The sequence below is a fragment of the Physeter macrocephalus genome, unplaced genomic scaffold (assembly GCF_002837175.3).
Source record: "Physeter macrocephalus isolate SW-GA unplaced genomic scaffold, ASM283717v5 random_92, whole genome shotgun sequence".
Taxonomy (NCBI): Eukaryota; Metazoa; Chordata; class Mammalia; order Artiodactyla; family Physeteridae; genus Physeter; species Physeter macrocephalus.
The window spans coordinates 11,474-24,283 of NW_021145380.1; the positions used below are offsets into that span (position 1 = coordinate 11,474).

At 60.3% G+C, this 12,810-nt stretch overlaps 1 protein-coding gene across 5 annotated transcripts in view; it reads right to left on the bottom strand.

The window, feature by feature from the left end:
* Positions 1 to 12,810, bottom strand: part of ACTN4 (actinin alpha 4) — a 78,372-nt gene that overhangs the window by 1,270 nt on the left and 64,292 nt on the right. The window contains exons 11-20 of one of the 5 annotated variants that reach the window (XM_024132650.3): positions 10,891 to 11,038; positions 7,156 to 7,306; positions 4,491 to 4,599; positions 4,185 to 4,325; positions 3,911 to 4,093; positions 3,681 to 3,815; positions 2,414 to 2,593; positions 1,409 to 1,555; positions 481 to 561; positions 107 to 172 (exon numbers count right to left, since the gene is read on the bottom strand). In XM_024132650.3, the coding sequence (XP_023988418.1) occupies positions 107 to 172; positions 481 to 561; positions 1,409 to 1,555; positions 2,414 to 2,593; positions 3,681 to 3,815; positions 3,911 to 4,093; positions 4,185 to 4,325; positions 4,491 to 4,599; positions 7,156 to 7,306; positions 10,891 to 11,038 (1,341 nt within the window). The remainder of the gene's footprint in view (positions 1 to 106; positions 173 to 480; positions 562 to 1,408; positions 1,556 to 2,413; positions 2,594 to 3,680; positions 3,816 to 3,910; positions 4,094 to 4,184; positions 4,326 to 4,490; positions 4,600 to 7,155; positions 7,307 to 10,890; positions 11,039 to 12,810) is intronic. The other 4 variants (XM_028483949.2, XM_024132649.2, XM_028483950.2 and 1 more) reach the window with 4 other exon arrangements.

Here is a 12,810-nt window from a genome sequence, read left to right on the forward strand (position 1 = left end):
GGGAGGAGGAGGGGGAGGAGGAGGGGGGAGGGACGGGGGGGGCAGGAGGGACGGAGGAGGGGGAGGAGAAGAGGCACAGCGGCAAGGGCAGGCAGAGGCGGCATACCAGGCTGTATCCCGTGGAGATAAGCAGAGCCCTGAAGTCATCGGAGTCCATGCTGCCTGTCTGCTTCTGCTTGAGGACGCAGGGACAGCAGAGGAGACCGGGCCCAGAGTAGGCAAGAGGGGCCGCCCCGTGTGCACAGCGGGGAAACAGGAGAGTGGCAGGGAGCGGGGGAGACAGAGGCGGCCCCGAGAGACCAGGTAAGGGGGAAGGTGTCCGGAGAGACACAGGGCAGGGAGGAGGCAAGAGAGCCCGTGAAATGGCACACGTGACGGCAAGGGGTGGGACGGCCAGAGGGAGGGGAGACAGAGAGAAGGAGAGAGAGAAAGAGAAGAGCAGTTAATGCCACAGTCCGCTGGGGCCCAGGGGGCGCGTACCTGCCGGTCATTCTCCACGTCGTAGCCCAGGCTGATGAGGCAGGCCTTGAACTCCTCCGGCCCCAGCGCCCCGCCGTGGTCCTGCCGGCGTCCGAAGGCAGGTGTGCACAAGGGGCGGTGTGGAGACCAGGCCGGCACCGAGGCGGGGAGAGGGGCCCAGGTCACATGCAGAGGGCGGGGGAAGGGGACACACGGGGGAGGGAAACACAGAGTTAGAGGTGACGTGGACAAGGTGATGGCCAAGGCGGGGCAGGTGGAGGGATGTGGGTGGCCTGGAGGGCAGTCAGAGGCCTCCTCCCAGCTCCTCTGGGCCAGAGCAGGGGTGGGAGCTGAGAGGAGCAGGATTGAGGCCTGAGTCCCAGGACTCCTGGGAGGGAAGGGGGGAGCCCTCCTCACCTCCAGGACTCGGGGTGGGAGAAAGGGGATTGCACCCCATCCTGCTGGGCCCCTGCCTAACGCCCATGGTAGCACATGCTACCCACAGAGAGCGGGCAGATGACACATCAGGCCCGGCAGGGCCCAGGGCTAACTGGTGTCAGGGCCCCTCTAAAGGGGCTGCCAGACCAACTCTGACTTTTAAGGACACTGTGTGTACGTGTGGATCAGATTCCTGGGCCAGGTCTCAGACCCCTGGCGTGCCGGGACCTGTCTGTTCAGGGTTGCGTCGGCAGGTGGGCGAGGATGCGCCGCCCCGGGGGCAGGGCTGGGGCCTCCCCTCTCTCTGCCTGAGGGAAGCCGCCCGCGCCGTGGGCCGAGGTGGTGCACCTCTGCACCCCCTTCGGTGGCTGGGGCCCTGCCGGCCCCTGTGAGCGGCCCGTGATGCTCAGCAACTGTGATGCGAACAAACGGACGGATGCAAAGACGGAGGGGCGAGGTGGGAGGTGACAGTGGGGAGGGAAGACACCAAGGGGCAGAGCGAGCGGCTCACCTTGTCGAAGTGATTGAAGGACGCCCGGAACTCCTGCATCTGCTCTTGGCTGATGCCCTTGGCATCGCGGGTGAGGATCTGGTTCTCGACCTCGTTGATGGTGCGGGCGATGGTGGTGAGCAGCTGCTCCCAGCCCACGCGGATGTGCTGCGGGAGGAATGAGGGCGTGAGCGTGGGCTGGGCCGGCGGGTGGAGATGCTGGGACCACCGCAGCTGTAGCCGAGGGGAGCTCGGAACTGCCTTCTCCTTGGGCGGGGGTGCGTGTGGCCTGGAGTCAGGCTCGCCCTAACTCTCTCCCAGATGCCAACCCAGCCCCACACTCTCCTGTGTGGCTCATGCGCACAGGGACACAGGCACGGTGCCCGCCTATTGCCTCTGCCAAGCAGCGGGGTTCACGTCACACCGGTGTATGTCCCAGTGACGGATGCAGCAGACAACCGGGTCCTGATACCTGTGCCAGGATCTGCAGGGAAACTTTGCAGAGACATGCTGGGCAATGTTTAACTAGCTTTCTGGGGAAACAGCCCTTCCCCCCTTTTATCTGGTGGTACCTTCCGATCTGCACGGTCTAAGTGCTGTCACCACGGACCATTTCAAGCTACCAGCATGATGGCAACCAGCCCTGATGCTGTAGCCTGGCGGCAGCGAGCCAGCACACGGGATTCCCGCACGTGCTGGCTGGATCTGCGTCAAGTGAGGATGAAATGGCTGAGGCCACACTGGGGGGCGGGTGCTGCCTGCCCTGCCAGCTCTCCAGGGAGCTTGTCTTGAGATGTGTGTTGTCATGGTGATGGGAGAGTAGTGGTAGAGAAACTGTGATTTTTAAAAACGTGTAAACGTTGGATCTAGTCTTTTTGGTCAGAGAGAAAGGGGAGACAGAGCAAGCAGAAGACACTTTTCTACGGGAAAAAAACCACTTGGAACAAGACAGCCGGGCCCTGCCTGGGCTGCCATAGGAATCCTCCAAGCTCGTGAAAGGGAAAGCGGGGGGCGTGGCGGGCTTGCCTCCATGGTGTAGTTGGTGTGCTTGTTGTCGAAGATGAGGGCCTCCTGGATGAGCTGGTGCTGCTGCTCCAGCAGGTCCAGGTTCGGCTTGTAGTCCACGATGCTGCGCTCGTACTGCTTCAGGTGGCTCAGCTGGTCCTCCAGAGTCCCATTCATCTCGATGGAGATGCGCCCAATCTCCTGCACAGAGGGTGGTGCTACTGGGGGGTGGGACTGGCAGACCCCCGGCCACGACCAGCCACCAGGAGGAGGCCTGTCGCCGGCCGCCCCAATGCCAGGGCGCCTCCCGCCCGGGGCCTCTGCCCGGGGGTCCCCTCCAGGAAGGCCTGCTGCTTGCTGTCCCCTCCAGCCCGCCCTCCAGCGTAACAGCGGCCACGATGCAGTTTCTGCACCAACGCTCCACGGGGCTAACCTCACTGCTCCCCCCTAGACTCCCTGTGAGGCCCAAGACTGGGACAGGCCTATTCCATGGAGGTGGAAACTGAGGCCCAAAGAGGGCGACTTATGACATTAAGAGGCAGGGCCAGGATCGGAACCCAGGCCTGGCGACTTCAGAACCCACGCTCCTGGGCACGAGCACCCCACGCCTCGCTTCCCACGGCGACCAAGCCGCGCAGGGGGCACTGAGCCCCGCGGTCGACCTGCCCGATCCTCTCTCGGGCCGTCGTGAGTTTCAGTGAGGCCCCTTCGGTCAGTGGGGTGCCTGGTGCTTAGTGAGCACTCGGTAAGTGGTGGCCTGCGTCGCAGTCGGCATGGTTACAAGCCTTCCCGTGGCTGGGTCACGAGGGCAGGGTGAGGGCGCGGTGAGGGTCTGAGCTCGGACCACCTTGGTCACGGCTACACCACAGTGCTTGTGATGGGGCTGGCACAGGGCGGTGCCCAAAAGTGTCTGTTGAGGGAATGAAGTAATGGGCTTCCTCATCCTTTTAGGGATGAGAAAACTGAGCCACAGAGGTTAAATTGTGCCTGACTCCCGATCATAAGTCAAGCGGAGAGTCGAGACTCGAACCCATCTCTACCTGACCCCTAAGCACAGTTTCCCTCTGGACGGTGCTGCCATTTCCATGCATATGTTATTGACGCTGCTAATCCCACGAGGCCATGAGAGCTGGGTCCCAGATCCACCAGGCCCCCGAGTCCACCGGCCCCGTGGAGCGCTGGGGCCCTCCCGCCAGGGGTAAGCAGCCTCCCGTTCAGTGGGGGCTCTTCCTCAACTTTGCCCCGAGATTCTCCTGGGCCCAGCAGGGCTGGGGCGACTCGCCCTCACCTCCATCTTAGTCTGGATCCAGGGCCCCACGATGTTGGCCTGGCTGGCGAACTGGCGGCGGAGGTGCTCGTTGGACTGCTGTTTGCTCTGCTCCTCCAGGAGCGCGTGGTCCCGCTTGGGCACCAGCTGCTGCACCTGGGGAAGGGGACGCAGGCAGGAGCGGTCAGGGGGGCGGCCCCCTCGCCTGGCTGGTCCTGCCCCGGCCCTGCCGGTGGGTGGGTGCCGCCTACCTTCTCCCACTTGGAGTTGATGATCTGGGGGGTGACGGTGGTGTAGGGGTTGCTGCCTGACAGCTTGATGTGGTTGCTCTCGGCGATCCTCTGGGCCTCCTTGTGGATGGCCAGGATGGCCTCCCGTTCCCTGTCGGCGTCCGGCAGGGTTGACTTGAACTGGTCGTGGGCCGAGATCAGGCCCTGGGGGCGGGAAGAGAAGGGATGAGGGCGCGGCCCGGCCCCGTGGAGGCCCCACGAGCCACGAGAAGGGCGGGGAGGGGAAGGGGCGGACCTCGATTTCCTCGGTGGTGTGGACGATGAACATGTCCTGGAGGTCCTCCATGGCGCTCTCCATCCAGTTGTTAAAGGGGGCTGCCCGCTTGGCGTACTCCAGGTGCAGCTGGTCAATGGTCTCCAGCTGCTTCTCCGTTTTCTGGTGCGTGTTGGGAGGGACGGGGACAGAGGAGGGAGGTCAGTAGGCTAGCAGGAGGTGTGTATTGCGGAGAGGGGTCCGGGGGCACCAAGGGGTCAGGGGAAGACCCCTGCTCTGAGGGCAATGAGGCACAGACCTCGGCGGGTGGCATCGCCCCCTCCTCACCTCCAGGGCTTCCCTGCGACTGTGGGTCAGAGAGCCAAGGGCATCCCACTGGTCGCAGATCTTCTGGCAGCGGGTGTTGACGTCGTGGGAGTCGTAGTAATCCAGCTCGCTGCGGGCCGGGCAGAGGGTGATGAGATCCAGCAGGGGTGGTCAGGGTGTGCTGGACCCACCCGCCCCCAGGTGTCCCAGGCCCCGGTACCAGGGGATATCAACACTTAAGCTCATCAGTCATCGATCACCCCTCTGGCCTGGGGCAGGAGGAATCGCGGGGAGAGGATAACAGAGCTTGCTGTCAGTGTAAGCTGACGCAGGGCTCCCGGAGTGTGGCCCTCGACCATCCCTGTAGGCTGGCGAAATCTCAGCTGCCCAACCAGGGGTCGAACCCAGACCCCCAGCAGTGGAAGCACAGAGTCCTAACCACTGGACCACCAGGGAAGTCCCCTGGATTGCTTTTTCCATTTCAAGAAAGTCTAGCAGAGCACACTGGTTAGAGAATAAGGCTCTGGAGCCAAGTTCCCTAGGTGTGAATTCCAGCTCTCCGATTTTGAACTTGTGTGACCCTGGGCGAACGAACTCCCTCTGGATCCCTCGGTTTTCTCATCTCTGAAATGGGGGTGGGGTTATCCTGGAGACCAAGTTACTTAACTCATGTGAACTGCAGAGGGCAGTCCTTTGCACCCAGTAGGTAAAAGTAGCAACAGTCACTCATTAAAGGTTGTGCATTTACTTTAATGGGTATTAAGAAAAAAATGTACAACTAGCCTACAATCTCACTGTACGCAACTAACAATATGTTCAAGAAAAAAAAAGTGAGCTGATTAGGGAATGGGTATTATTATTGCAATGACTGAGGTTGGAAACACTAAGCTGATACCATAGTTCCCGGCCCCCTGCCCCTTACTCCCTCTCTTCAGCCCCAGCATTCCTGCCTCTTGGGGTCCACACTTGGATACTCTTAGCAGCAGGCTCCTAGGGAGTCAGTGTACAGGTCTGGGGGAACAACTATGGGGAGGAACACGACATGGGAACCAGGACACAGGGATTGTGTCGCCTGCCTGGTGAGCCAGATGGGGAGGCAGGATACAGGGGCCGGGGGAGCAGGCAAGGAGGAGGAGCAAGGCTGTGCTTCACACTGGGACCAGGCGGCCCAGGCTCCAGTCCTATCTCACTCCCTAGCTGTGTGACCTTGGGCAGGCCCCTTGGCCTCTCTGTGCCTCAGTTCCCATTCTGTAACACAGGATTGCTGGGGGATTAAATGAGCTGGTACATGTAGAGCACTAAGTGCCCTGAGTTTTTGTCATTACCATTAATCAACGCTCAGCCGGGCTGTCCATCCAGGCTCATCCTGGCCGGCCCTGGGCCCTCACACTCATCTTCAGGGGAACGGACAGCACCCCAAACAGCCCTCCCTTTCTCCTCCAGGGCTACTGTCCAGAAAGCTGCCTCAGGGACCGCCTGTTCCCCGGCTCAGGGTAATGGGTTTCACATGGCTGTTCCCAGTGCCTGAGAAGTGGGCTGGCCTAGGATTTCCTCCAAGTCTGTTTCTCACTGGCTTCCAGGAGCTCGCCTGTCAATGGGGGGTGGGGGTGGGGGACCTGCCCATGTCCCACCCCACAACCCCTGAGGGTGGTGGACGTCTGCGTCTGTGACCTCACTCTCCTCGGCCTGGGCATGCCAGGTACAGGGGCTCGATCCTAGGGGAGCTGCAGGACCCCAAGGGGTGCCCCCAATAGTGCTCAATGGGGATGCCGTGTCCCCGGTACTGTGAAGACCCAGTGGTACTTCTGCCTGTGGGTGAGCAAACAGGGAGCCCCCAGAGCAGCTGGGCAGTGTGGAGGGCGTGAGTCAGGGAGGAAGCCAGCCCCGCCCGGTGAGGGGCTCCACCGGGCATCACCGCTAGGTCCCAGCCTTGTAGGAACACGGAGAACTTTGGGCATGACTGTGACAGGGTAGCGGGTGTCTGTGGAAAGGGCAGTTCCAGCCAAGGATCCTATTTTTGAGCAGACGGCTATTTTGGGAGCCCTGCCGCCCTCCAGGGCCTGTGGATTTTCCATGAAGTAATGGCCTGGGCCTCCCACTCCCTGGGCCCTGCTGGCTGCTGGCTGCTGAGCTGGTGGAATAAGGCCCCTTTCACTGGCTCTGGAGGTTCAGTGTACTAATTGTGTGCACAAGTTTATCTGACTGGGGCGGGGAAGGGAGGGCAGAGAACCGACTGCCTGGAAGCTCTAACAATAAGTGTATTCTGAGCAGGAGAGGGAAGGGGCCGGGCAGAACAATGGGCTCTCTGTGCAGCCAGATTCCCTCAGGGAGCAGCGGGTGGGAGCGGTGTGGGCTAGGCCGCCCACCACATCAGGGGGCCGGGGGGGTCTCCTTGGCGTGGCAGGCAGAGGAGGGGGAGCCCCAGGGACCCCAACAGCCTGAGGAATCAGGACAAGGGGTCAGAGACCCCCCTTCTGCTGGAGAATCTAGATGCCACTGTTTCTCATCTGGGGTAAAGACAAGGTGGGCAAAAGGCATCATCCTGTAAGGCTCTTCCCTGGCATCTGAAAGGAGGGTGTGAGGGTGGAAAGGGCTGGGGGACCCCATTCCACCACTGCCCCACCGCTGCTCTGGACTGGGTGCTGGAGGGGAAGCAGGTGACGGGGAACCACGAGCCCACACGTACTTGAGCTCCTGGGCGATAGCGGCGATCTGCTCCACGCGGTCCTGGTGTGCGGCCAGGTCGCTCTCGAAGGCCTCGTGCTTGCGGATGAGGGCTTTGATGTCTGACAGGGTGGCCGTCTCATAGTCCCGGTGCTTCAGCATGGCCTCCTTCCCTGGGGCGGGGGGGGGCGGAGGGCAGGGGGTGCTTCGTCAACAGCGCCAGAGGGATGTCCAGCCAGAGGGAGGGAGACGGGGTGTGGACCCCACGCCCTGCCTTGCCGAGGATGGTGCCATGAAAGCTAGAAACTTCCAGAGCCTTTTTCCTTGCCCTTTGCAGGAATCTCTACGCCCAGCTAGATCCTGGATGGAGCTGGAAGACACTGTGGGGCTGGTGGGCCTGAGACATATCCCAATTCAAGCTGTGGGTTCTAAATTTAGTATCCTTTATTGGTAGACGGTAAGAACTTGGATTGTGCTACCAGGGCTGGAAATGTGGACACCTATCTGCGGACGGCTGTGATCCGGGGAAGCAGCTGGCGTCGCAGCCGTGCCTCAGCAGTGGGGGGAAGGGGAAGTCTGAGTCAGGGTTCTTCCAGGAGCCTGACCCCTGGCACTTGGGCGCCAGGCCCCCTCGGGGTGGGAGTCCTATCACACATCTATTGCTCCACGCTATCCTAAGGGCTTTCCATGTGCAGCGAGGCAGGGCCCATTGTCAGGCCCTGTGAAGGAAGGGAGGAACACTGCTATTAGTCCTGGAGCCTGGCTAATTATACACCCCAGAACAGAAGCTCAAGTGAGCCCTGCAAGTACAGTAAGGTACTGCAAAGAACCAAGGGGGAAACGCTGGCCGGGAAAGGTGGCTGGGACCCCCAACCCCTAAAACTACCTCAGGACCCCTGGAGCGGCAGCTCAGAGACCCCCTCCTCAGCTGGCACCAGAAAATCCAACCAACAGCTGCCTGCCTAGAGCAGGGGATGGCAGACAGCTTCTCCCCACCTGTTCTTCCTCTGTAAATGCGGCCAGTGCCAGCCCAAGGTTAAAACCTCAATGAGGGGATGCTGAGAAGGCCAATCACCAGTCAGTCCCATCTGCATCTCAGCCACCCCGTGGACAGGGTCCGGCACTGGCGGACAGGAGGTGGCAGCCTGGGAGACTGACTGCACTGGCCCTGCCACTCCAGCCCCGGGGCAGCAGGCTCAACCACAAAGGCAAGCTTGCAATTCCCTTCTCCAAATTGCTTTCTCCCAAGGGTGGGAACCAGAAACAGTAGGTTACCACTTTTCTGCCTCAGCAGAGTTTCAGCAAGGGAGCTGCCAGGGGTGCGCTGGCAAGAATCGGGAGGAGGGGGCCACAGCCACGGCTGCCTGGGATCCAGGCCAAGGGGCAGCCAGGCTGAGGAGGGGGATGGGGGCTCATTTTTGCTTTTCCCCCAGACAATCTAAGACCCTGGAAGAAGCATCCACATGGGCGCTCACTCCTGCAGGCTGTAGGGATGGTGAGGGGGCACAGAGCGATGGTGGCTCAACCCGCCCTCTGCCCCCCATCCCCCCACAGGTGAGGAGGCTGCTACACCCGGCTTCCAGGGGTGTAGAGGGGTCAGGAGGCTGGTCTGTCCTCCTGTTTTGCATAATTGGGTGGTTCAGAGGACAGAGGCTTCAGGCCTTGGGAATGAGAGTGGACAGGCCTGCCTGGGGACTCTGGGCTAATGCAAGGGGCAGGGCCAGATGCCAAAGTGCCTGTGGGGAGGTAGGGGTGGGGCAGGGGCGTGTGGAGTTGGGCCCTGGCTAAAGACTGGGCCACTTCTCCTAAATGCCTTCGGGTGAAGGCCGGCCAGAGTGGCTCCCAGGGAAGGAGCTCTGGTGGGCCGTCACACCCACACCCCTCGGCCTCAGGAGACCATCTTCTCAGGGCCTCTTGGAGCCCCAGGAGAGAGGCTGGAGGGCTGATAAGAGGCCCCCAGAAGGGAAATCCACAGGGATGACACTCAGAGCCTAAGAAAGGATGATGGAGCTACAACACGTGGATAATGACAGGAGACAGCTCAGTCCAAGCGTGGGACACAGGTGTTGCAAAATCCACTTACATGTCCAAGGACCCTTTGACAAGAAAGATGTCAAAATCTTCAGTTCCCTGGGCAGGGACCTCACCTACCTGGAAACTGCTGAGCATGGCGAAGAGGTTCAAGAGGTGTTTGTTGAATGAATGAAGAACAAATGAATAAACTAAATGCCAACATCCCCTCCCTCAGGTTTGGGGGCACAGAAGCCACAGGCACCATTTCTGTGAGGCAGAGGGAGGTGCCTGCCTCCCTGGCCCAGGCTGCCTTTTCCTCGCCTCGCCCTCTGGCTTCCCCTCCTCTGCATTCCTTCCCTGGCCCAGGAGGGATCAGGGTATTGCTCTGGATCTGGAAGCTGCCGTTGGAGAGCAGCCGGCCTGAGCTAATGTGAGGAGGGCATTAGCTGGGCTGCAGCTGGGGACACAGGTGACACAGGCCCAGGTCTGCGGATCCTGCAGAGCTGCGTGTCCGCATGCCGGCAAGGGTGGGGCAGGCTCCGTATGGGTGCCTCTGGGTGGGTCTCAGCAACTGACCAGGGTTGGGGCTGCCTGCCAAATAGCTGGGTGGGTGGGGCCAGAGGAGCCCCCAGGGGCTCAGTGAGGATCTCGCAGGGACCTGGGAGGGTGGGAGGGAAGAAAAACCACACTGAGCAATGCAAGGAAGTGTGAGACCAGTGGGGCAGAGTGGTGGCAGGAGGGCCAGGGCAGGGAGGGCAGGAGGCAGCCAGAAGTGGGAGGGTGGGAGCCCAGTGGAAGGTGCTCGGCTTTCCCAGGCGCTGGCCGTTTCCTGAAAGCTTTTGGGCCCCTGGGATCCGGAATCTCAGCCGTGGTGTGGGTCCCGACCGAGGGCCAGGGACGTGATGGAATTCCACATGCCGAGCCAAGGGAACAGGCAGCTGCAGAGCTGCCGAGAAACCGGAGTCACCGCTGCCCTTGTGGGAGAGGGCCCTCGGGGGAAGCACCGGGACAGGGCAGAGGGGAGAAAGAGCTCCCACGGCGGGCCACACCGAAGGGTGCGTGGCTGGTGGTCAGTGAGCAGCAGGTGCAAGTCGGGCAGCAGGGCCAGGAGGCGGCTCCCTGGCCCGTTCTAAGGACAGTGCTCAGGATCACAGACCATCCAGCACTGGATCTTCAGTGTGAAGTCCACAGCCTCAAAGGGTGCAGGGCACGGAAGGCAGGCTGTGTGAACCCAGGCTGCCAGAGAGGGGAGAGCATACCCCCATGCCCACCCTGGCCCGGAGGGGCGCCATACTCAGGGGAGACGTGGCAGAGTGACAGGGACAGGGGCCACGTCCCTGTGCAGCTGGCACAGGGTCCAGTGACCCAGGAAGGAGTCCACCTGTAAGTAATCTCTGAGGCCAGGGCAGATTGGGCAGACCCAGCCCCAAACTGTTCCTTGCTGCCTGGGGCTGGACGAACCCAAAGCGGCATTTGTGACATGCATGTTCCCAGGCAGCAGGAAAGGGGGCCTGACAAACAGACGCTATGCAGGCAGGAGGGTGTGTGTGTGTGTGTGTGCGCGTGTGCGCGTGTGTGCGTGTGTGTGTGTGTGTGGTGTGTGTGTGTGTGTGTTGTGTGTGTGTGTGTGTGTGTGTGGTGTGTGTGTGTGTGTGTGTGTGTGTGTGTGTGTGTGTGTGCGCGCGCGTACACGTGTGTGTCTCCGAGAGACAAGAAAGGAGGGAGGGAGCTGGGAGGGTCATACCGTCGGTCCAGGCCTCGTGGATGGAGGCCTTCTGCCGGAACTTCTCTGCCAGGTGGTCGAGCCGCTCCAGCCTCCGGATCTCATTCAGCAGCCACTCCTCATAGCCCTTCTCTGCCTGCTCCAGGCAACCCCAGGCGTTGTTGATGTCCTGTTAAGGATGGGAGGCACAGGGTCAGCCCGCCTGGGCCCCCGTGACCCCAGAGCTACTCCATGCCTTCCAGGAGGAGCCTCCTCCCCGTCTCATCCATCCCCGTCCAGCCCGCACGGTGTTTCCCAGGGCTCCCGGGCACCAGGCCTCCTGGACAGAGAGTGGGGCCGCCCAGCTACGGGGTGTTGGGTGTGCAGCTCAGTGGGGAGAAAGCCCAAGGCCCTCTGTACTCCAGGACTGGCTTCTGACAGGATTCTGAGCAATCACAGAGGTCACAGGGCCAGCCAGGGAGACAGAGCAACAGACTAAACGACACAGGCAGGTGTGGGAGCCTCCCAGCCTTCCCACATTTCTGGGTCCACTCATGGGCCCCAGCCTCCGGGCCCTGGGCAATAGCCTGGAGCCTGTAGGGACCCTGGCCTGGGTGAGCCAGCCAAGAGCTGCCCAGAGATAGTGACAGGTACAAAGCATAAACCCACAGGCCTTCAGACAGGGAGCCACTGACAGGGCCATCCCCTACAGTTAGCACAAGGGCACCCCTGGGCAGTGATGGCTGACCCAGTTCGAGTGCCACCCAGGTCCCTGCCATGTGCCAGGGGCCACGCTGCATCCACCCAGAGGAGGGGCTTTAAAGCACAGAGCACCCTCCAGCTAGCAGCAGCTCTGGCCATCTAAAAAGTGCTGATTCATCCTGGAAACTGTAAAAGGACTGCAATTTTCCAAACTGCATGTACAACGTGACAGCCTTTTTCCTGTCCCCCAGAGTGCCCCCAGGATCCTGCTTCCTTTTCCAATGCTGTTTGCATGCTTCTCCCCTTCCCTTCCATTCCTGCCTTATGTGCTCATGTCTCCACATCAACTCTCCATTGCAAAAGGCAAAAGCTCTACCCTGTTGAATTTTAAATTTTCTTTTACATGTTTCTCTGGCTCATAAAATTTCTCAAGTTCTGAGGAGAGGGTAAAGAGGGAGGAATAACAAAAAGTGACATAAATGAAGAAAATTTTACGACATGGAAACCTGGTCACAATATATTGTTGTTGTTTTTTAAAGCAGCTTATTAATTAAAACATGCTTTAGGATTCCCTTACAAATTATATTTACAGAGACTAAAAGAATCTCTTCCCCCCGCCAACATCTTTTAAGTTGATCCTGGGTAGTAAGATTATGAATAGTTTCTATTTTCTGAATTTTGCTTATTTATACCTTTGAAATATCCTACCAAAAAAATCTATCACTTAAGGTAATAAAAAAAATTTTTAAGTAAGATTCCATGAACGTGAAAATGATCCTTATTGCTATTATACCCTGTTTGGTTCAACATGTCAAGAGGGGTTTTGTTTGCAAAGATGCTTTTTTTGAGGGGTAGGGAGGAAGGTGCTGGGGGCAGATCCAAGTGGATGATGTTCAGGGGTCTGGAAGGGCAAGTCTGACCCGGAATGGTGAGGAGAGAAGGGGCTCTGTTCCTGGGGAGGGAGGGAACCCCCCATGGCTGAGTGTGGGCTGGAGCCTGGGCGGTCACCTGGAAGGGAGAACTGGTCTCTGGAGCCGGGTGGGCAGGTAGAGAGCGCACGCCCCCGGCCCTGCCCCACTCACGATGCGGCATTTGACGGTGACCGGGCACAGCTCAGGGTGGGGGCAGTCGGGTGCTCACCGAGACCATCCTGCCCTCGGAGGGCATGAAGGCGGGCCGGTTGCTGAGACGCAGCTTGGTCTGCAGCGTGTTGAAGTTGATCTCCAGCTGGCACTTCTCCTGCACCTTGGGCGGCTTGTG